Source organism: Sardina pilchardus, chromosome 14 (assembly GCF_963854185.1).
Source record: "Sardina pilchardus chromosome 14, fSarPil1.1, whole genome shotgun sequence".
NCBI classification, from domain to species: domain Eukaryota; kingdom Metazoa; phylum Chordata; class Actinopteri; order Clupeiformes; family Clupeidae; genus Sardina; species Sardina pilchardus.
The window spans coordinates 11,644,742-11,667,537 of NC_085007.1; the positions used below are offsets into that span (position 1 = coordinate 11,644,742).

Genomic DNA, 22,796 nt, shown 5'->3' on the forward strand with positions numbered 1-22,796 from the left:
ATGGGGGTATGTCGGAATTGATGGCAGTTCCCGCTCTTTTAGCCTGTAGGCCTACATTTTATATGAAATAAATTACCGGAGTTTTGGAATGATATCTCAGCCTCCCCGTCTCCTAAGGCGTATTGTGTAGGCTACGCTTCCTTTCATTCACTGTCAGTGGTTCCTGTTTGACTGTAATGATGGCATGATAATGATAATGGTAATGATCCTATCCATTCTCTCCATTAGTCTAATGGTGACCGTGTCGCCTCAAGCTAAAATGTTTTATCCAAAAAACATGTATTAGACTAAGATTTCAATAAGATTTCAAAAATGTTTTGTGGTCTATATGACATGCATCAGAATGAGTCGGTGACCCACATTTGTTTAAATTCATACCTACAAAAACACTGTTAAATTTTTTTTTTACTTTAAATTGTGAAAAAAAAAATATTTTGACCGACCGACCCAATGTGTTTTTTTCCGACTGTTACGGCAAACAAGAATATTCTTAATAAGGATGGTCGTATACTGTATTTATTGCACACAAAATTGCGCGATTTCTCATGCGAGTCACGTCAGGCAAACTGTAGCAGGACTGTCCAGGACCAGCTGTGTCTAACTTTCGCCCCTCCCGGTAAAAATCTCAAGCTCACGTTGACGTATGAAGCCAGCCTAAGTCAGCCGCAGCTCAATTCGAATGAGCCTAATATTAGTGGTTAAAAATGCGATTTTTAAAGCGCTTGGCTCGTGGCCCCATGCTAATCCACTGTTTGCGATTTTGGGCTGTACTTTTGCCCGTGCTAGCTCTGTAGTGCATGATCAACAAAAAAAATACTTTTTCCACTATATATAGTTGATGTATTTTCATTCATAAAAACACATTTTTGTCCTTTTTCGCTTGAGTTACACTACAGCCATGCCAGTGCCTTGTGGTTTTAACTTAGTTGTTAGCACACTTCACTCCCAATCCAAGGTGCTGTAAGTTGCAGAGTCCAAACGAGTGTAGAGGGCTGCTAGGCAGAGCCGCATCAAAAGGGCTGGACGATGTGGTTTATTCAACGCAGGTCACAGACACAAATGCCAAATGCTTCCAAAAAAATAAAGCAGTGTACCGACAGGCATGACTACATCAGGCACAGGACAGGCCATAAATAATCCCACCTCCAACAGTTCAATATGTGCTCCAGAGTACTGCACTGCAAATTTAGATAACAGACAATAGTATATACTGTAGCTAATATTGATAAGGCAGCCGAATACCACTAACAAAATCCTAAGGACAAAACATCAGTGGATCAGCTTAACATTTTATGATGGTGTTAGAAGAGTATTAGAAGAGTACCCACTACGTGACGGTATGGCCCCCTAGGAAAGGTTGACAGCTGTGAGGGATCCCAGAGGTGGGTGAAATGTGTTGGACACCTGGCTGGTACAGAAGAAAGTATGGCTGGTGGAAAGACGCCACCCTGCTTAAAGGAGAAATCCGGCGAGTTTTCACATAGATCTCCGCTTCTCGAGGTCACAGAGTACTGTTGGTACGAAAAAATGGAAACAATCTTTTTTACCTAGCTTGAGTTGCTACAGCCAGCAACTGATGTAGCCAGGAATTACTGTATAATGCTACATGCACTCTGGGGCCATGTCTGTAAGCTCCTATGTACAGTACATTCCCACAGAGCTCATAGTTGTCTAGCTTTTTTTTTTCATTCCAACAGTATTCGGTGACCTTGTGAAACGGATATCTATGTGAAAGCTACTTCCCAAAGGAGAGGGCAGTGTGATGATGTACTGTCACTGTATGGCTGAGTATACCCTCTGACTGTCTTATAAACAAGTCTGGCTCTTTGCCATTGCTGTTTCTTACGCAGTAGATCCTGGTTCGAGAAAGGGTGGGTTAACTGCTCTCTCTGTTGCCTACAGCCAGTATCAATAAGCGGAAATAGTTCTGAAACACACTTTTGGATGATACATTCAGTTGTGCCTTCAAACTGAACTGAATATACACATACACTCAAATAAATATACACAAACTCAATAGAATAGTCAAAAAATATTCTATTGCATGCTTCAGATATGGCACCCCTAAATGGTTCTTTAAACCATTTTGAAGGGCTCATCACAGGAACCCCAAAGGATTCTTTAAAGCCTGCATGGTTCCATATAGCACCCCAAGAACCCTTTTAAGAGTGCAGTCTCATAGTAATGACAGCATGGTGTTTCAATTAGAGCTGGAAGCTGATCGCATACATTTGAAAAGCAAAAATAATAATAATAATAATAAACAAACTAATTGACCAACACGGTTAGCCTGGGAAAGGGTAATACGTGTTGAATAGTGTAATAGAAAATAAATTATTGCTTCTTATTTCTTGATACCTACTTTTAAGATTCAATATTTTACCAGTGATGTCCATTTTGCACTTTCGGTACAGTGTGCCCAGGGAGAGAGCCTAACAAATCTGTCACTTAACACCAGTAATAAAACTGCTATGCTCTTCATGTTGCCATAAAATGTACAAGTTCAAACACTGCCAAAACAAAAGTACTGCCACATGCTAAGTATGCATAGTGGGCATAAATAGAATACAGCACATTCATATTTGAGGGTCATATTAGTTACATGCAACTTATTTAAGGGAGCCTACATATCTTTGGGGAATAACATTTTGTAATCTGATATTCACAGTCTTCACACAAAACAGCCAAGAAAGCCCTTTGCCATAAAAGCACAATTAGGCAAACAGAAGGGACAGCTATTGCAGTTTAATTATGATATATAATAACAATTGCATTTATATCACACTGGTATAAAAGTATAGGCCAACTGTTCTGTACTATGTTCATAATGAAAACATATTCATGGACAATACTGCCAACATGGACAGCATGTGCCCCTTCCATTAACTTCTTATTCCAGAATTGTTTTTGGTCAGTTAAATAAAACCATAGATTATTACCATAATGAGCATCTCCAGGTATCAAATGTTTTTTCAATTGTTTAAATTTAATTTATCAGTTAAATAAACGCTAAACCATCCTAAGAAAAGACATAGGCCTATTTGAATTTGATTGGCCCTTTTTTTAATAAACCACCAAGTTTGCTGGTTATACAGTACAAATGAGCATTTCTGTTTGTTTGTTTCAAATCGAAATTTCAGAGTGGTATTTAGTAAGTATTTAAGCAAAATTATTTGATTACAGTAATGTATATTATGTGTGGAGAGCATTCACACACCATTGTTGTCTCATTTGTGATGGAAGTGGCGTTTAGAGGCTTTTACATTTGAACTCTTACTCATGGGTTTCATCAGAGAGGGTTAAAGCAGAGGATAGTATGAAGGATCTTTGGTTTCATCAGGTCCCACAGGTGAGTTAATCAAGCACCATCTTCAATCATAATCTAGGTGCTTGATTTTACACATCCCATGAAAAATAAATAGATAAATAAATATCTGTATATTTATAAACGAGTGGAAGAGATAGATGGAGTGGAATATCAGGAAATGACCTTGGACGGACTCAAACAAGGGTCCCCTTGGGCACTTGGTGTTACAAGCACTGTGGTCAGTTGCACAACCGCATCCCCCCTCCCCTACCCCAATTTGCTGGGGTTTTTTGTGTCCTAGGTCCCAGTGATGTTGAGGTAATGTTTAAATAAATCTAAACACATCAACATATCAAACACTCCTTGCCTTATTAGAGTTCTGCTTCGTTGACAGAATAGGTCAATATAAGGACCTGCTAAGAAGTTGGGAGGGCTGCAGAAGAGGCCAGAGGGATCCAGTGCACAGTAAGCCATTCTTTGCTTTCACAGACAGGCAGACAGAAGGTGGCTCCTCCTATTAGACCGTGTGTCATGGCACATGGTAAACTGTATCTCTTCATCTCTAAAGCATGGAACTCATACACTTAAGACTGCTACACATTATGTATTTACATTACATGTATTCCTAAACACTTACCGATTTATCCTTTTCAGACACTAACAACTGAACATTTCCATCTGATCTTGGGAGGAAAAGGTAAGGCTCTACATCTGATTTATCTGAACAGCTAAATGATTAAACAACGTATTGTCTTCAAGAAAACAAAATGTTTTGGGGGGCATTTACAAATTATTGCTACAGTATGAACTGTGACACAAGTGTAGCTCCATTCAAGTCTTCACTTGTATAAATATGCAATCATTGCACCAATATGTCTACACCGTTACTTTTCTTATGTCCCTAGTTAAGACTCTAGTGCCTTCACAGATCTTGATATCATAATTCATCGATATCTTACTGCCTGAAACACTTCAAGAGGGAAGCAAAATGTCAGAGTCAATTAATATGCTCCTAAATCACTTCAATAGTTTGCATAGCGTGTTTTCAATGTGTATGTGATGATGGGATCGATTTTAGGACAATAATTCAGTATATAAATTGTTTCCATTATTATTTACATATCAAAAGACTGTTTTGTATGTGGCTTTTTAATGAATTTTACAGTTTGAGTACCTTATGTACTTTGATAAGCACCGTATACAGTATAAAGGCCTGGAAAACAACTGTGGTTTTCCATGTTTTGTCCCCTAAAGATTGTCAACCACTTTATTTCCAGTACTGTAGCTGTACATGTCTGATTTTATGATTATATTATATTATCTGGATTTCTGTTGAAACTGTCTGGTCTTCATGTATGATTAATTACAGAAACCAGCAACAATGGGGGACGGTGAAATGGCCGTATTTGGCAAGGCTGCCATCTACCTTCGAAAGCCAGAGAGGGAGAGAATTGAGGCCCAATCCAAGCCCTTTGATGCAAAGAGTGCTTGCTATGTGTGTGACAAAGAGGATTTATATGTCAAAGGATCAATTAAAAAGAAGGATGGCGGCAAAGTCGTTGTTGAAGTAGTTGAAACCAAGGAGGTAGGGCTGTTAGTGATCTGATGATAAAATGCATTTTTCACAGTTTCTTGAATGCTTTTCTTAGTGTTGTTCCATATTGGTTTTAGGAAAGGACAGTGAAGGATGATGAAGTCTTCCCCATGAATCCTCCCAAGTATGACAAAATTGAGGACATGGCCATGATGACCCACCTCAATGAAGCCTCTGTCCTGTATAACCTCAAAGAGCGTTATGCAGCATGGATGATCTACGTAAGCATTACACATTTGAACAAATTAAAATAATGAAAACAAAGAAAAGCTGGAAAACCAATCTCCTTCATTTCTTCATTCTAGACCTACTCTGGACTTTTTTGTGTCACTGTGAACCCCTACAAGTGGCTCCCAGTATACGATGCAGAAGTGGTGAATGCCTATAGAGGCAAGAAGCGCGTGGAGGCCCCACCCCACATCTTCTCTGTCTCTGACAACGCCTATCAGTTCATGCTCCAAGGTATGCTTTTAGTTTAAACACTGAATAATATTGAAACATAATATTTTTCATTAATTTATGTAAAATGTACCTTTTGTGTTAAACTCTATTTTGCTACACAGACAGGGAGAATCAGTCAGTCCTGATCACGTAAGAGTCAATGCATGCCTTACAGCTTTTTATGATTTTAATAGAAGGTTTGTGAGGTTATACCTTTGCATTATCTTCTATATAATCTTTTGATCCACTTTGTAATCGTGATGTAGAAAATAGCAATATCTTCTGTTTAATACAGCGGAGAATCTGGTGCTGGCAAGACTGTGAACACCAAGCGTGTCATCCAGTACTTTGCAACAATTGCAGTGGCTGGTGGTGACAAGAAGAAGCAAGAGGCACCACCACCAGCCAGCTCTGGAAAAATGAAGGTACCCCTTGCATATGTATAGGCTAATTACAACATAATTAGCAACACAGACATGAACTTCATTAATAATATTTCTATTGACTTGCAGGGCTCTCTTGAAGACCAGATTATTGCTGCCAATCCACTGCTGGAGGCTTATGGTAATGCCAAGACTGTGAGGAATGACAACTCTTCACGTTTCGTAAGTTTGGTTTCTCATCTTAACTCTTACTTCAGTTTTGTAGTTTTTAGATAATCAACTTCTTAATTGTTTTTTTTTTTTTAACTCACACTTATCATGTACTCAGATTATTATAACTGTTGAAAAACACCCTCTCATTTCTACGTGAGCCTCTGCACTATTGTCTGTTGCTTTTTGTATTAGTTAAGGCAATATTTAATTTTACACTTTTCCATTCACTATTTATTGAATGCTATTTCCCTCACTTTGGTCAAAGATGTCAGCTAAATGAATAAATCTAATTTCAAACTGTGATATCAATTAGGGTAAATTCATCAGAATTCACTTTGGCACATCTGGGAAACTGGCAAGTGCTGATATTGAGACCTGTAAGTATAATTATCCTATATTTATAAAATGTTTTATTATTGCTGCCTTTTGTCAAATCAAACTACATACTTACCTCTGTAAATAGACCTGCTGGAGAAGTCTAGAGTGACATTCCAGCTTCCTGATGAGAGAGGCTACCACATCTTCTATCAGATGATGACCAATCACATGCCTGAGCTAGTTGGTAGGCTAACCCCTTCAAATAACAATAACACATTATATGTTGAAACACTGCAAAACATGCTTATCTAATCAAATCTAACCAGGTGTTAACAATCTTATATCAGGATGAAACAAATAGTTGCTATTGTTTTCAGTATAAATAAACAGTGCTTTCTTGTGAAATAACTTGTGATTTAATAACTTAATTTAAGACATCGCTTCCTGAAACAAGCAAATTAGTTTGCCAGTGCATTGAGTACATTTATCTTGATAAGTCCTCTTAAATTAAGTCAAAATGATCTTTCGAGAGAAGTAAGTCTTTTTATACTAAAAACAATAGAAAAAATGATATTTTGATCTTAATATAAGATCAATAATAACACTTGTTATTGTAACTCATGTTTTGCAGCATAAGCTGAAGATGTGTTTATGATGTTTATGGTGCACATGTTTTGTTCCCTACAGAAATGTCCCTCATCACTACCAACCCCTATGACTTCCCAATGTGCAGTATGGGTCAGATCACTGTGGCCAGCATTGATGACAAAGAGGAGTTGGTGGCCACAGATGTACGATATGCATATGTCTATGTTCTCCATTTAATATTCAAAATCTGTGGTTTCTTATTTCAGAAAATGCAGAGTTTAAAATAAGCATATAATTTATCATTTCAGAATGCCATTGACATCCTGGGTTTCACCAATGAGGAGAAAATGACCATTTTCAAGCTGACTGGTGCTGTACTCCATCATGGCAACATGAAATTCAAGCAGAAGCAGCGTGAGGAGCAGGCTGAGCCTGATGGCACTGAGGGTAGGATAATTAACCTGCAGGCACTTTTAAATGTTTTTGCCCGACATCATCTACTCAGGAGGGCACTGTTCCCACATACTTTGGTCAATCGTCAAATGCTCAACCTCTTTTGAAAACTGAGACCCCCACTGCCAAGGGATCTAGATACATACTCCAGAGGATTAGCTTTCATTTGACACTAAGATTATGCTTCTACTCAAAGGGGTTCTTGTGTAGTAAAAGTTTTATTGTCAGTATGCATTTTGGGAGAAAAGGCCATTTTTCTGTCTCCATACATTTCTTTTTCTTTTTAAAGAAATTTAAAGTTTTGAGGGGTAGGGTTTGTTTGGTAAAGTTGTATACCATGTGAAACCTCTATGTCTTGGCTACAATAATATCTGGGTCTCATATTATTGGCTTACTGTTGGCTCAAGTTATTGTCAATCAAAGCTGGAGTGCCTGATTGACAGATACTTTGACCAATTCCCTGCAGTTGCGAGAACCATAGACCTCTGAAGTTCGCCTACAAAAAAGATGCCATCTTTAAGATCTGGTATCTTGCATTTTATTCCTATGGAAAATAACATGGGGATTTTGAATTATCAGACATGTTAAACTCTTGCAGAGACGAAGAAGATCTAACATCAGTAATGCACAAATCAAATGTTTTTATAAACTTTTCCCTGCATCATAGTTATTCATTTATTATATTCATTTTCAACAAAAACCTTAGATAACTATATGGAAGTTATTTTACAAACAAACCTGCTTTATATGCTATCCCAATCCGTTTGAATTGTGGAGCACGACATTGTTTTCCTATAGCTACACATTTTGAACCCCTATAATGCTTCTCTGTTGCACTGTTTTTAGAGGCCGACAAAATCGCTTATCTCCTGGGCCTGAACTCTGCTGACATGCTGAAGGCTCTGTGCTACCCAAGAGTGAAAGTTGGAAATGAGTTTGTCACCAAGGGTCAGACTGTACCACAGGTATTATTTCAGTCACTAGGAAGTTCATTAAAGATCACAAACCACTTGGCAGTATTTGGACAGAATTACTAGTAGTAAAATGACCGTTTGAGCATATTACCGTTTGGTCTCTGAGCATAGGATGAGCACTGCTTGAATATTCTGTTTCAGGTCCATAACTCAGTTTCAGCCTTGTCCAAGTCCATCTATGAGAGGATGTTCTTGTGGATGGTGATCCGTATCAACCAGATGTTGGACACTAAGCAGCCAAGGCAGTTCTTCATTGGTGTGCTGGATATTGCTGGCTTTGAGATTTTTGATGTAAGGATAAAAAAACCATGTATTTTAAGAGTATAAGTAGTAAGAGAATTAGTCTCCTTAGGTCACTTTTTTCATTTGTACTATAAATGAGGACAATATTGTGAGACTGTTCACCAAAAGATTTCGGTGATTCAAGTGAGCCACTCTCAAATAATGGTCCCTGTTTCCAACACAGTTCAACAGCATGGAGCAGCTGTGCATCAACTTCACCAATGAGAAACTGCAACAGTTCTTCAACCACCACATGTTTGTTCTGGAGCAAGAGGAGTACAAGAAAGAGGGCATTGAATGGGAGTTCATTGACTTCGGCATGGACTTGGCCGCTTGCATTGAGCTCATTGAGAAGGTCAATTTTAAACAATGAAACAAGCTAGATTTGTATTGTTTCATAATATCCTCTTTAAAACTATTTTTTCCTAACAGCCTATGGGGATATTTGCCATCCTTGAAGAGGAGTGCATGTTTCCCAAGGCCTCGGACACCACTTTCAAGAACAAGCTGTATGATCAGCATCTTGGCAAGACAAAGGCCTTCGAAAAGCCTAAGCCTACCAAAGGCAAGGCTGAGGCCCACTTCTCTCTGGTGCACTATGCTGGCACTGTGGATTACAATGTTGGTGGGTGGCTGGACAAGAACAAGGATCCACTGAATGATTCTGTTGTGCAACTGTACCAGAAGTCAGGAGTAAAACTACTGCCTACCTTGTACCCACCTGTTGTTGAGGGTAACAAAAACACTATACAAGTCTGCAAACTATTACAGAAATATTCTCTATACATGTAACTCAATTACTGAATCCATAATTTGTATGTCAACAGAGGCTGGTGGTGGTAAGAAGAAGAAGAAGGGTGGCTCCATGCAGACTGTGTCATCACAGTTCAGGGTATGAATAAACCGATAACAGACAAATCAATCATCCAAAAGAAAGATGAAGGACTATTTTGACTGTATTCTTATCTCAACAGGAGAACTTGGGCAAATTAATGACCAACTTGAGGAGCACCCATCCCCACTTTGTGCGTTGTCTGATTCCAAATGAAATTAAGAAACCAGGTAGAGAGCTTTTGATGATACAAATACAACAATACATGTTCAATATTCTACATCTTGTATTTTCCTTGAAAATATATACATATCTTCAGGTCTTATGCAGAACTTCCTGGTCATCCACCAGCTCAGGTGCAATGGTGTGCTTGAGGGTATCAGAATCTGCAGAAAGGGTTTCCCAAGCAGAATCATATATGCTGACTTCAAGCAAAGGTGAACTGAGAAAGCAAATAAAGCATTACAAATATTCAATAATGCATTTAGAGAGGAGAACATAATAATGTATACATATTATGTACATGTATTCATTCTATGCAGATACAAAGTGCTAAATGCCAGTGTCATCCCCGAGGGTCAGTTCATTGATAACAAGAAGGCTTCTGAGAAGCTATTGGGATCAATTGATGTTGATCATACCCAGTACAAGTTTGGACACACAAAGGTAGAGAAGTTTCATATAATCTATCACTTGATTCTCATGAGTACAAACAAAAGTACAGGTAAGCAGAGCACATTTTCCATGTGAGATTAATGGTTAATTTTTCCTTTATCTCTCAGGTGTTCTTCAAAGCCGGCCTGCTGGGTACTCTTGAGGAAATGCGAGATGAGAAACTGGCCGCCCTTGTCACAATGACTCAGGCTCTCTGCCGTGCATACCTGATGAGGAGGGAGTTTGTGAAGATGATGGAAAGGAGGTAATTGTTTTCAATTAAAAGTATTCATCAATTGGATGTATGAGAATTTAATTTCAAGGAGAAATGATTTCACAAACAGTTGATGATTCTACAAAGAATACTGAGGGATACGTTTCACCACTCTTCTTGTTTAGAGAAGCTATCTACTCCATCCAGTACAATATCCGCTCATTCATGAATGTCAAGACTTGGCCATGGATGAAGGTTTACTACAAGGTCAAACCTCTGCTGAAGAGTGCTGAAACTGAGAAGGAGCTGGCCAACATGAAGGACAACTATGAGAAACTCAAAGAAAACTGTGCAAAGGCAGAGGCCAGGAAGAAGGAGCTGGAGGAGAAGATGGTGGCTCTGGTACAAGAGAGGAATGACCTGGCACTGCAAGTGGCATCTGTAAGTCTATACTGTACAATTTCAATATTCACAATCGTACCAATACCCAGTCTCAGCATTGTGTTTTCAAAACAAATCAGATCAGTAATGTTGACATCTTATATTTACAATAGGGAAGTGAGGGTCTCAGTGATGCTGAGGAGAGGTGTGAGGGTCTTATCAAAAGTAAGATCCAGCTTGAAGCCAAAGTCAAAGAGACAACCGAGAGACTGGAGGATGAAGAGGAAATCAATGCTGAGCTGACTGCCAAGAAGAGGAAACTGGAGGATGAGTGCTCTGAGCTCAAGAAGGACATTGATGATCTGGAGCTGACCTTGGCCAAAGTGGAGAAGGAGAAACATGCCACTGAGAACAAGGTCGGGAATTATAAAGGGCTGACCGAAGTAATCTATATAAAAAAAAATAAAGCATCCAAGTTACACTGTTCACTAATGTTAAACTTTTTATGTGCAGGTCAAGAACCTAACGGAGGAGATGGCCTCTCAAGATGAGTCCATTGCTAAGCTGACAAAGGAGAAGAAAGCCCTCCAAGAGGCCCACCAGCAGACTCTTGATGATCTTCAGGCAGAGGAAGACAAAGTCAACACTCTGACCAAATCCAAGTCTAAGCTTGAACAGCAAGTAGATGATGTAAGTACAAAAATCAACATTTGACAACTTCTCACACTGAAATGTGATCATTTACCACACACTCACCCCACAATTCTAATTGGTAGCTTGAGGGTTCCCTAGAGCAAGAAAAGAAACTCCGTATGGACCTTGAGAGAGCCAAGAGAAAGCTTGAGGGTGACCTGAAGCTGGCCCAGGAGTCCATCATGGATCTGGAGAATGACAAGCAGCAGTCTGAAGAGAAGATAAAGAAGTAAGACATTATCTATTAAAACACATCACTGTTCAATTCCCATGTATGCAACTAACTTCAGACATTATTATTCCTTTCCTGATCTTTAATCTATTTTAATCAGGAAGGACTTCGAAACAAGTCAACTTCTGAGTAAGATTGAAGATGAACAATCACTTGGTGCTCAGCTGCAGAAGAAGATCAAGGAGCTCCAGGTTTGATTATTCTCCACCAACTCAATCTCTGAGCGTTTTGCAGTTTGCTGTCTGACTAATATAATATTTTTTTCCCCAATAGGCCCGCATTGAGGAACTGGAGGAAGAGATAGAGGCTGAGCGTGCAGCTCGTGCCAAGGTTGAAAAGCAGAGAGCTGATCTCTCCAGGGAACTTGAAGAGATTAGTGAAAGGCTTGAGGAAGCTGGTGGTGCCACAGCTGCTCAGATTGAGATGAACAAAAAGCGTGAGGCTGAGTTCCAGAAGCTGCGTCGTGACCTGGAGGAGTCCACCCTGCAGCATGAAGCCACTGCGTCAGCTCTCCGAAAGAAGCAGGCAGACAGCGTGGCTGAGCTGGGAGAGCAGATCGACAACCTCCAGCGTGTCAAGCAGAAGCTTGAGAAGGAGAAGAGTGAATTTAAGATGGAGATTGATGATCTCTCCAGCAATATGGAGAATGTTGCTAAATCTAAGGTTGGTGATATGTTTATCTTAATGCTATCTTGTAAACAAATAAACTGACAATAATTTCATTAACTTGCCACTCATGGACATTGTCATAAACAGACAAATCTGGAAAAGATGTGCCGCACCCTTGAAGACCAACTCAGTGAAATCAAGTCCAAGAGTGATGAGGGTGCCCGTCAGCTAAATGATCTCAGTGCTCAGAGAGCAAGACTTCAGACTGAAAATGGTGAGCTTGGCCGTCAGGTTGAGGAGAAAGATGCACTTGTGTCTCAGCTAACCAGAAGCAAGCAGGCTTTCACTCAGCAAGTTGAGGAACTGAAAAGACTGAATGAGGAGGAAGTCAAGGTACTGACACCAGTGCACAAAATGAAGAAATTGGATTACATTAATCAAATTTTGTGAAAAGCTTTATCAATACCCTTTCTTGTTAACAAACAGGCCAAGAATGCCCTGGCCCATGCTGTTCAGTCTGCACGCCATGACTGTGACCTCCTGAGGGAGCAGTTTGAGGAAGAGCAGGAAGCAAAGGCTGAGCTGCAGCGTGGCATGTCCAAGGCCAACAGCGAGGTTGCTCAGTGGAGGACCAAGTATGAAACTGATGCCATTCAGCGCACTGAGGAGCTTGAAGAGTCCAAGTATGTGCTAAAGATGGCAAAAAGTGAATTTATATATGTATATTGTCCACTAAAACCTTCTGTTGTTTGGGGGGAAATCCTCATGTCCTCTAACTGAAATCTGTTGTGGTTTTTGTACAGAAAAAAGCTTGCCCAGCGTCTTCAGGACGCTGAGGAGCAAATACAGGCTGTCAACTCCAAATGTGCCTCTCTGGATAAGACCAAGCAGAGACTCCAGGGTGAGGTTGAGGACCTCATGATTGATGTAGAGAGAGCCAATGCTCTAGCTGCCAATCTTGACAAGAAGCAAAGAAACTTTGACAAGGTAATACCTCCAAAACATCATTCAAATGGGGAATGTAGGTAAAATATAAGCCTCACAGCAAAAACTGTTTCTAAAAGGTCCTGGCAGAATGGAAGCAGAAGTACGAGGAGGGTCAGGCTGAGCTGGAGGGTGCCCAGAAAGAGGCTCGTTCTCTCAGCACTGAGCTGTTCAAGATGAAGAACTCCTATGAGGAGTCTCTAGACCACCTTGAGACCCTGAAGAGGGAGAACAAGAATTTGCAACGTGAGTCAAAATAACCAAATATATCCCACTGAAAAGTTTTTTTTCAACTTCCATATAATATGTTTACTGTAATGTAACTGCACATATGCAGAGGAGATCTCTGACCTGTCTGAGCAACTTGGTGAGACTGGAAAGAGCATCCATGAGCTGGAGAAGGCCAAGAAGACTGTAGAGACTGAAAAGTCTGAGATCCAGACCGCCCTGGAGGAGGCTGAGGTAGAAACTCAGATGGACCTTACAACAAAATGGTAATTGTAAATTGTACATTTTCTTTAAATTCTTAATTTTGTTATTTAGGGAAGTCTTGAGCATGAGGAGTCCAAGATTCTTCGTATCCAACTTGAACTCAACCAGATCAAGGGTGAGGTTGACAGGAAGCTTGCAGAGAAAGATGAGGAAATGGAGCAGATCAAGAGGAACAGCCAGAGGATAATTGACTCCATGCAGAACACACTGGACTCTGAGATCAGGAGCAGAAATGATGCCCTGAGAATCAAGAAGAAGATGGAAGGAGACCTCAATGAGATGGAGGTTCAGCTGAGCCATGCTAACCGCCAGGCTTCAGAATCCATCAAACAACTGAGAAATGTGCAAGGTCAACTTAAGGTAAGTTAGAGAATAAGATAATGCAAGAATCCTATGTTGTCTTATCAAACTATTATTACTGATATTTTCTCCATAAAACGACATAAGATTTCAACTGAACTGTTTGTTGGTAGCATAACATGTTTTTATTTATTAGGACGCTCAACTGCACCTTGATGATGCTATCAGAGGACAGGAAGACATGAAGGAGCAGGTTGCCATGGTGGAGCGCAGGAACACCCTGATGATGGCTGAGATTGAGGAGCTCAGAGTTGCCCTGGAGCAGACAGAGAGAGGACGCAAAGTGGCTGAACAGGAGCTGGTTGATGCCAGTGAGCGTGTTGGCCTCCTGCACTCTCAGGTAGAGACATATTTTTCTCAATAATCTCAATAATTTCAATTTTATCCCCAATTCTTTCAAATGACTTTTCACCATTTAACATATTTGAAATTGTTTCTGAATGTTAGAACACAAGTCTGATTAACACCAAGAAGAAGCTTGAGGCTGACTTGGTTCAAGTCCAAGGTGAGGTTGATGACATAGTCCAGGAGGCTAGAAATGCCGAGGACAAGGCCAAGAAAGCCATCACTGATGTAAGTAGCGATATTTTTTCTGATTTCATCCCTAATGTATTAAATATATGAACGTTACAGATGTGTTTTCATGCTACCTTCCAAAAACCATCATGCTGTCATTTAGGCTGCCATGATGGCAGAGGAGCTTAAGAAGGAGCAGGACACCAGTTCTCATCTGGAGAGGATGAAGAAAAACCTGGAGATCACTGTAAAGGATCTGCAGCATCGCCTGGACGAGGCTGAGAATCTGGCAATGAAGGGTGGCAAGAAACAACTCCAGAAACTGGAGACCAGGGTAAGTGACTACATTTGGATGAGAGGGAAATTATTCAAGAACGTAATTAATAAAATGAAGACATTGTCTTAAATGTAAACCTTACTTATGTAAAGGTTCGTGAGCTGGAAAATGAGAATGAGGCTGAACAGAGGCGTGGTGCTGATGCTGTCAAGGGAGTCCGCAAATATGAGAGGAGAGTCAAGGAGCTCACCTACCAGGTACAAAGTTTCTTTAACCACTATGGAACAATAATTAATTAAAGGATGCAATGATTGACAGAATGTTTTTCTTTTCAGACTGAGGAGGACAAGAAGAACGTCCAGAGACTGCAGGCCCTGGTTGACAAGCTGCAGCTGAAGGTCAAAGCCTACAAGAGGCAGGCTGAGGAAGCTGTAAGTAGCCTCTTATATTGCATATATGGACAAATATCTTGCCTTTCATATTATTACAGTTTTTCATCATTATGAACATTTGCACAGCAGTTCCCACATTTCTCACAACACTTTGTGCTAAGTGCATTGCATAGTGGACAAGTTGGAAAAGCACATATCTTGCTCAAAGTGCAGTGCAATCAAAATGACAAGTCATGATGCCATCGTTTATGTCAAAATAGTCAAATTGTTGTCAATTTGACAGTGCACTCTGTAAGTATTTCATAACAAACAATACCTTAGGGCAATACTATTTCATAAATACAAAGTTAGACTTTATTGTGTATCGAGTAGATATGTTTCAAAGTGACTGAGATAACCAAGGCTTTTATAGCAATTTGCAAAAATAATAATAAAAAAAAAAAGCTGCAGACTTTTGTACAAAATCAGTTGCATGGATGTACGCAAAGCATTGCTTTTTGTTCAAAATGGGGAAAAACTGCTTCAACGATGTGCGCAACTGATAAGATGATATGGAGTTTAGAGAATTACCATTCTGCTCTGGGAAATATGCCACAGCAACTGAGACAAAATGACTCTGAGACTCTGAACTCATCAACCATATTCGCTCATTATTAGGAGGAGCAATCCAACTCCCACCTAACTAAGTTCAGGAAGGTTCAGCATGAGCTGGAGGAGGCTGAGGAGCGTGCTGACATTGCTGAATCCCAGGTCAACAAGATGAGAGCAAAGAGCCGTGATGCTGGAAAGGTAAATCACATTTACCATATTTTATTTTAAGCTATTGTGTGGTCTTATTTCATATATTCAGTTTTGTTAAATTTCCCAATTTCTTTTTCGTAGGGCAAGGAGGCTGGAGAGTGAATCCTGGGAAATCATCTGACTAGTCACTGAGCTGGATTAATATCCTGATTACTATGGCTATTCTGTAACTAGTACATAATAAAAGTCTCTTCAGAATGAGTATATTGTTTTTAATGACAATCAGAATAATATGCTTATTTTTGTAACATGTTTCGACTTCTTTATTTGAATTTAAAATCACCTTTCTTGATCTATAGAAACTGACTTCTTTGCCAATAATGAGACGCTTTTTAGCTATCTGAAGGGAACACAATACATTTTGGCTTGCTTGACACTTACCTTGTGTATAACCAGTATTTTGATAGTCCCATGGACTAACATAGTTGACAAGCAACTATTACTTCACTGTGTTTCATCAGGGCTTATCTGAGTTAAATACTGTAGTTGACACAGGACATTTTCATTAGGATCTTGACATGCAGAAAATTGTACAAATTCACAAACAAATATACAAATGTGCAGTATTTTAAGGTTGAAGGCTTGTTGTAAGAAGACTCATGTCACATGTTAGCACATAATATTCACAGACTTAAATAGGCTGGCTTAATGGACAATTGACTAAATATTGGTTCAATGTCCACAGAACTTTGATCGGACAAGTCTTCTGAAATGATGAATGGATGGCTAGATAGTTTATTCATCTTGACATTTGGCCAAATTGGGACAGTTTGTGGAACAGTGACCGATATCAGTGTTGTTTTGTTTGTTTGTGGGTGTTTTTGCACCTTTCAAACCTTGCCAAATGGCTCTATCTTGTGATCTTGTGCTATAGCACATACTGCTATAACAACATATTATGATGTCAAGTCATACTCTGCAAAAAACTAACAGAACAAGAACTCCTCTGGATCAGAAGTGGCAGCATTGGCTATCAATGAGTATTTCAAGTGTTGCTCTCCCTCAACATCTCAAACGTGGGTATGTCGATGATATGGCACCCTCCTTCAAAAAAGACAGACATTAGCAACGTGCTGTCCAGAGTTTTTGGTTTGCATATGGAAGAGAGAGACAGGAGGCTACTGTTGCCTCACCATGGTCTATGGGAGGGAATTCACCTATGGGAAACTGTGGCTAAAGCTATCTTTAGTGTGCAGTGATTCATGAGACACTACAGTAGGCTACATGCATAAAATCACTGCCACCTCCTAGATAAGAGAGAGCCCAGCTTTCACAACAGACTCATCCTCAGTGGGACATACAGTACTCATACTGGGAATTACTTTGTTTCTACTGGCAAAAGGAAATATCAGACAATATGGATGGGCTCAGTTTCTTGGATGCAGATGCGGGATGCAGTGAATCCACAATCAACAGACAATGAAGAACAAGCAATCCGATCAAGAGCATTACAAAGGCATATGCCTTTTTTGTATTTCCAAAATATAAACCAAATTGAAAAAAATATATGGGTTTTTAGTAATGCTGTTGATCTGATTGCTAATGTATAAATATGTATATACATACTATATATATAACAATAACAGACCTATATGAACGTGTCTAATCAAGAGTATCGCTTTTTGTTTATCAAAACTGAATTTATGTACCAAAACATGGTTGACGCCAGTGTTTTGGAATGATATTTAAATGATATGTCAATATGTTAATATTTCTTGGTAAATGTCATACTAATGAACTGAGCACAGCACAATTCCATAGTGATTCAAGTGATTCAAAATAACTCAACTTATAATGAACAACAGTGGGAGCAACAGTGAGAACTGAGAGCAACAGTGTCCCATAGTGGTATCAGGCCTGAACTTCTTGGTTAATGGCTTCTGTCACAATGAGGGCTGTGGTATACCTGATCCAATGCAATGCAATCCAATCAAACTCTACAACTCTTCACTTATTTGCTATAGTTAATGTGGCTGATGACTTGGCGTTTGTTGACAAGCACAGGACAGTCCTCTTGTGACAGTCACGTTTTCTTCAGGATGAATAAAGTATTTCTTATCTTATCTTACCATATCTTATCCCATTGGCTAATGTCGAGTGAACTCGACTGAAACCGAACATATGTTTATGAATAGGCTAACCTCGGTTCTCTGATGAAGAACACGAGATGGTAACCCTCTCTAGCCTCATAGCTCCTGAATCTGGCCAATTTGTTTGCTTTAGAAATGTTTGTTGGGGACTAGTTTATTGTGGAGCTGCATTATATGGGGTAAGGCCAGCAAAACAATTCTCTAAGACAATGGTTTGGAGATGATGTCACACAGAGATGACCCATTGGTGGCACATTCATGCAGTCAAATTCTAAATGTAAAAATATAGCCGCAAGCGGCGATGGCGGGCCCGAGCACCTGCGGTGCGGAGACCGGTGACATTTCGGAATCTAACAAAGCAACATGTGCGTGTTGGTGGGCATGTGCATGAGCAACACACATGCCCACCAAATTTGGTCAATTTTCCTGAATGTATGTGTCAACCACAACAGACAACACGCTAGTCGGCGCTATAGAGTCCTTAAGCCACACCCTAGGCCAGAGCTCTATCTCTGACTATCCATATCAATAACGCACAAGCCCACCAAATTTGGTTCATTTTCGTGTATGTGTGTGTCAACCACAACAGACAATGCGCTAGGTGGCGCTATACAGTCCCTAAGACACCCTTGGCCAGAGCGCTGTCTCTGAATAGCTATAGCAATAACACAAATGCCCACCAAATTTGGTTCTTTTTCGTGAATGTATGTGTCAACCACGACTGACAATGCGCTAGGTGGCGCTATGGAGTCCCTAAACCACACCCGAGGCCAGAGCTCTGTCTCTGAATAACTATAGCAATAACACACATGCCCACCAAATTTGGTTCATTTTGGTGAATGTACGTGTCAACCACAACAGAAAATGCGCTAGGTGGCGCTATGGAGTCCCTAAGCCACACCCGAGGCCAGAGCTCTGTCTTTATCTAGCGGCAGCAATAACACTCAAGTCCACCAAATGTGGTTCATTTTTGTGAATGTTTGTGTCAACCACAACAAACAATGCTCTAGGTGGCGCTATAGAGTCCCTATTTCAGACCTTTGGCCAGAGCTCTGTCTCTGACTAGCAATAGGAATAACACACAAGCCCATCAAATTTGGTTAATTTTCGTGAATGTACGTGTCAACCACAACAGGCAATGTGCTAGGTGGCGCTATAGAGTCCCTAAGCCACACCCGAGGCCAGAGCTCTGTTTTTATCTAGCGGCAGCAATAAAACACAAGCCCACCAAATTTGGTTCATTTTTGTGAATGTTTGTGTCAACCACAACAAACAATGCTCTAGGTGGCGCTATAGAGTCCCTAAGCCACACCTTTGGCCAGAGTTTGTCTCTGACAAGCAATAGGGATAACACACAAGCCCATCAAATCTGGTTAATTTTCGTGAATGTATGTGTCAACCACAACAGGCAATGCACTAGGTGGCGCTATAGAGTCCCTTAGCCACACCCTAGGCCAGAGCTCTGTCTCTGACTAGAGATAGCAATAACATACAAGCCCACCAAATTTGGTTCATTTTTGTGAATGTATGTGTGAACCACGACAGACAACCCGACAGAGCGTTCTTAAGCCTTCTTTAATCATTGTCTAATATTAAGGAAAGTTTAAGATCTATTAACCAAGGTGTTGCCACACACACACATGGCAAATAAGTTGCAGGATTGTGGTGCCTTCTCTCATCCTCAAGTTGGGTTATCATCTGTTGGCCTTCTTACCACCACCAGAGAGGCATGGGGGATGGGTGAGAGAGTGTGTGGGGGGTCGGTATGCAAATGAGGGGGGGGGGGGGCATGGGGCTAAGATAGAAAGAGAGAGAGGGAGGGAGGCAGAGGGGTCAAGGGGGAGGCCGTGTGTGTGCGTAACTCTCTGGAAAGCTTGCGCGTGTGTAATGTGTGTGCGGTTACATGTGGTTCTGTGTGTGTAACAAGACCAACATGAAGGCGCGGATGAGGAAAGATGGTAACACAGAGCCATCCTCATATGAAAACCTAAATAACTCACTTTCTGTTAATGTGCTTAAAGTCAAAATTGCAGCATAGGTTAATATGATTATTATTATTCATCAACTCGCTTCAAAATATTTTAGCTAAAACTGTGTCCACCACAATCATTAATGCACTTTTAAAAAACACAAACAACACCAAATTCAAAACTTTGTATATGACTGTCACTACAAACACACTAACTAATACTCTATTAAATTTCATCCAAATTAGTCACTGTTTTCTGCCTATAACACCAACTTTTTGTTCCTTTTATAAGACACCTAGGTTCAAACCTTCGCCATTTCGATATACTTTTGAAATTCAAAAATCTGTTCGCAATTTCTCTTGGGCAACCCCTAAAGATCATTTTACTGCTAAAATGACATGATTTCGACAAACCGTCTAGGAGAAGTGTTTCAAAATACATGATGTGCAAAAATCAGAAAATCTCACATAATTCAAATTCTTTTAATATTTACTATATAGTTTCAATGTAAAAGTTGTTCGGATTAATACAACACACATGCCCACCAAATTTGGTTTATTTTCGTGCATGTTTGTGTCAAACACAACAGAAATCGCTCTAGGTGGCGCTATAGAGTCCCTGAGCCACACCCGTGGCCAGAGCTCTGTCTCTGAGTAGCGACGGTAATTCCACATGTAGCTACCAAATTACAAGAGTTTTGGAGCATGCCAAGTTGGTGAAAAAGGGCCGCACGGGCTAAGAGGAAAAGAGAATAATAAGAATAATAATAATAAGAATAATCTGAGCAAAAACAATAGGGCCTTGCACCTACGGTGCAGCCGCTGCTACAGCGGCCGCACCTCGGTGCTCGGGCCCTAACAAGTAAGGGCTGCGCTGATAGCTGTAGCCATATGTTACAATGTTGTGATGTGTAGGAACTGTCCAATATCCTCACCTTTACTAATAATCTTTGGTTATTATAGACGTGTAACTCATGTTGATAACCTATACAGACGCATTGACGTGCTATAACTGCCCATTCAAATGGGTAGAAAGGGCAGTGTTCCACCAAAACATTGATCCACTTGTAATAATAGATATCAATTAGCTGTTGTTTGTTGATGTAGGCCCATTTTGAAAGATCTTCACCTCATCTGAGCTTGGCAGGCCCATTTCTCGGATTGATGTCACTGTCATTAGGGGCCCCCTAAAGGTCTGATCCTAGAACTGCACCTAAACTGCTCCTGTTGTATGCTGTCAGAGCAAGGACAGCAAAGAAAACAGAAACTGCTCTATGTTGATACTAACAGATGGCTTATATCATCCTGCAACTTTTGGAAGAAACTGATATCTTCGAGAAGAGGGTGTATGACTTCATGAGATATAGCATATTGTAAAACAACAATAATAAGCATGTTTCATTCATAGTTTAAAACGATCAAAATATACATTACAAAGATAGCAGTATATCATAATTAAAAGAGCATTTTTAAAATATTAAAAAATCTGGGTGGGTAAGTACCCAAATAGCTTCATGGGCACTATGTAACCTATGGATATTCAATTTCATTTCACCAAGATTTATATGTTGACTGGCCCACACACCAATTTTGCAACTGTTGAAGTTGTCAGAAATAAATGTAGCAGCCACAGCAACATGTGGTTGTCAAAGCTGCCATGTTCAGATGTGTGTGTGTGAAACACACCCCATATTGCCTTGTATGGGACATGGTCTTAGTGATATAGTTACTTTGTACAGCAGCTGCTGTCAGTCAACTCATTTGCAAGAGGGACAGCTTTATGAGCCAAGGGGTAAGAAAATGTCTTTTGAAATGTCTTGAATTATTTATATACTTGCATGCACATTACTGAAATAATTTGGCCGAGTCTGGGACATTTCAATAAGTGTTTGTGTAAAGATCTACCAAGATTTATGTACCTCAGCTTTATAGTCATATTAAAGAGATTACATGTTAAAGTCTTGTAACAGATGGTTAACTTTTAAACTTGGCAATCTTGGTAGCAATATGTTTACAGATGATGAAAGTGTTTCTGAATGTCTGCTTTATGTTTCAGCAACACAGTATTTGTTGTATTCACGCCCCCATTAAAATGCTTACAATTTGGTTTGGTCAGGCGTAAATAAGAAACTGGATTTGCACAAAGATACACATCAAATTATATATGGAAATCATTTACTACTAATCTAGAGGGGAACATTATTTTTATAACGTATGATCTATTTATTATGATTTTTATGGGAACAGGATACCGCCAGCAGTAGGGTTAAAGGGTTATTAGCTAAATCACTTACGAGGAGAGGTCTTTACAAGCAGCTGATGTATGACTAAGTACCTACAAAATGACATGGAAGTTGTAGATATTACAGCAATGTCAATCCCCTCCACATCACAATCTTGAGTCTGATCTTCAGTCATCTGATCTTAAATGCAGATAGGCCTTCTCTTCTTACGAATAAATGTTTCATTACCAGGCTTTCAATAGAACACATACGTATACAGAGTGTTATCTAGGGATATTTATAGGAGGCATGTCTGTCATTACATGTCAAATAAACTAAACAATAGCATTGTTTGTTACCATTGTTATTAATACCATCATTAATGGTAAGTACTGCTACAAAGGGAATTAATCCACAGCTTTAACTGGTTTCCATGTAGTTTCTGAATTATTTCCAGCATTTGGAAACATAAAGAATAAAATTGTTTCAAAATGTAACTGAATGTGACAGTGTCTGATGCATGAA

The 22,796-nt window shown here is 39.8% G+C and overlaps 1 protein-coding gene across 1 annotated transcript; it reads left to right on the forward strand.

Annotated features, from left to right (window-relative positions):
• Positions 1–3,961: 3,961 nt before the first annotated feature.
• LOC134100418 (myosin heavy chain, fast skeletal muscle-like) lies at positions 3,962–16,188 on the forward strand. The gene is made up of 39 exons (XM_062553606.1): positions 3,962–4,004; positions 4,677–4,892; positions 4,979–5,122; positions 5,207–5,363; positions 5,465–5,492; positions 5,638–5,767; positions 5,855–5,947; positions 6,252–6,315; positions 6,402–6,500; positions 6,944–7,047; positions 7,153–7,291; positions 8,144–8,262; positions 8,413–8,562; positions 8,738–8,908; positions 8,986–9,286; positions 9,381–9,445; positions 9,528–9,615; positions 9,705–9,822; positions 9,928–10,051; positions 10,168–10,304; positions 10,439–10,694; positions 10,808–11,050; positions 11,148–11,324; positions 11,411–11,556; positions 11,660–11,750; positions 11,833–12,222; positions 12,316–12,561; positions 12,655–12,851; positions 12,972–13,155; positions 13,233–13,398; positions 13,490–13,614; positions 13,696–14,004; positions 14,141–14,344; positions 14,452–14,577; positions 14,684–14,854; positions 14,950–15,054; positions 15,133–15,228; positions 15,847–15,978; positions 16,072–16,188. The coding sequence occupies exons 2-39, from the start codon at positions 4,689–4,691 to the stop codon at positions 16,090–16,092; spliced, it is 5,820 nt and encodes a 1,939-aa protein (XP_062409590.1). The 5' UTR covers positions 3,962–4,004; positions 4,677–4,688; the 3' UTR covers positions 16,093–16,188.
• The last annotated feature ends 6,608 nt before the right edge of the window (positions 16,189–22,796 follow it).

Coding starts and splice junctions, on each gene's coding strand:
- LOC134100418 (XM_062553606.1), top strand. CDS start 4,689: ATGGGGGACGGTGAAATGGCCGTATTTGGCAAGGCTGCCATCTACCTT. Junction 5,948..6,251: donor ATGACAACTCTTCACGTTTC/GTAAGTTTGGTT, acceptor GATATCAATTAG/GGTAAATTCATCAGAATTCA. Junction 14,855..14,949: donor TCCAGAAACTGGAGACCAGG/GTAAGTGACTAC, acceptor ACTTATGTAAAG/GTTCGTGAGCTGGAAAATGA.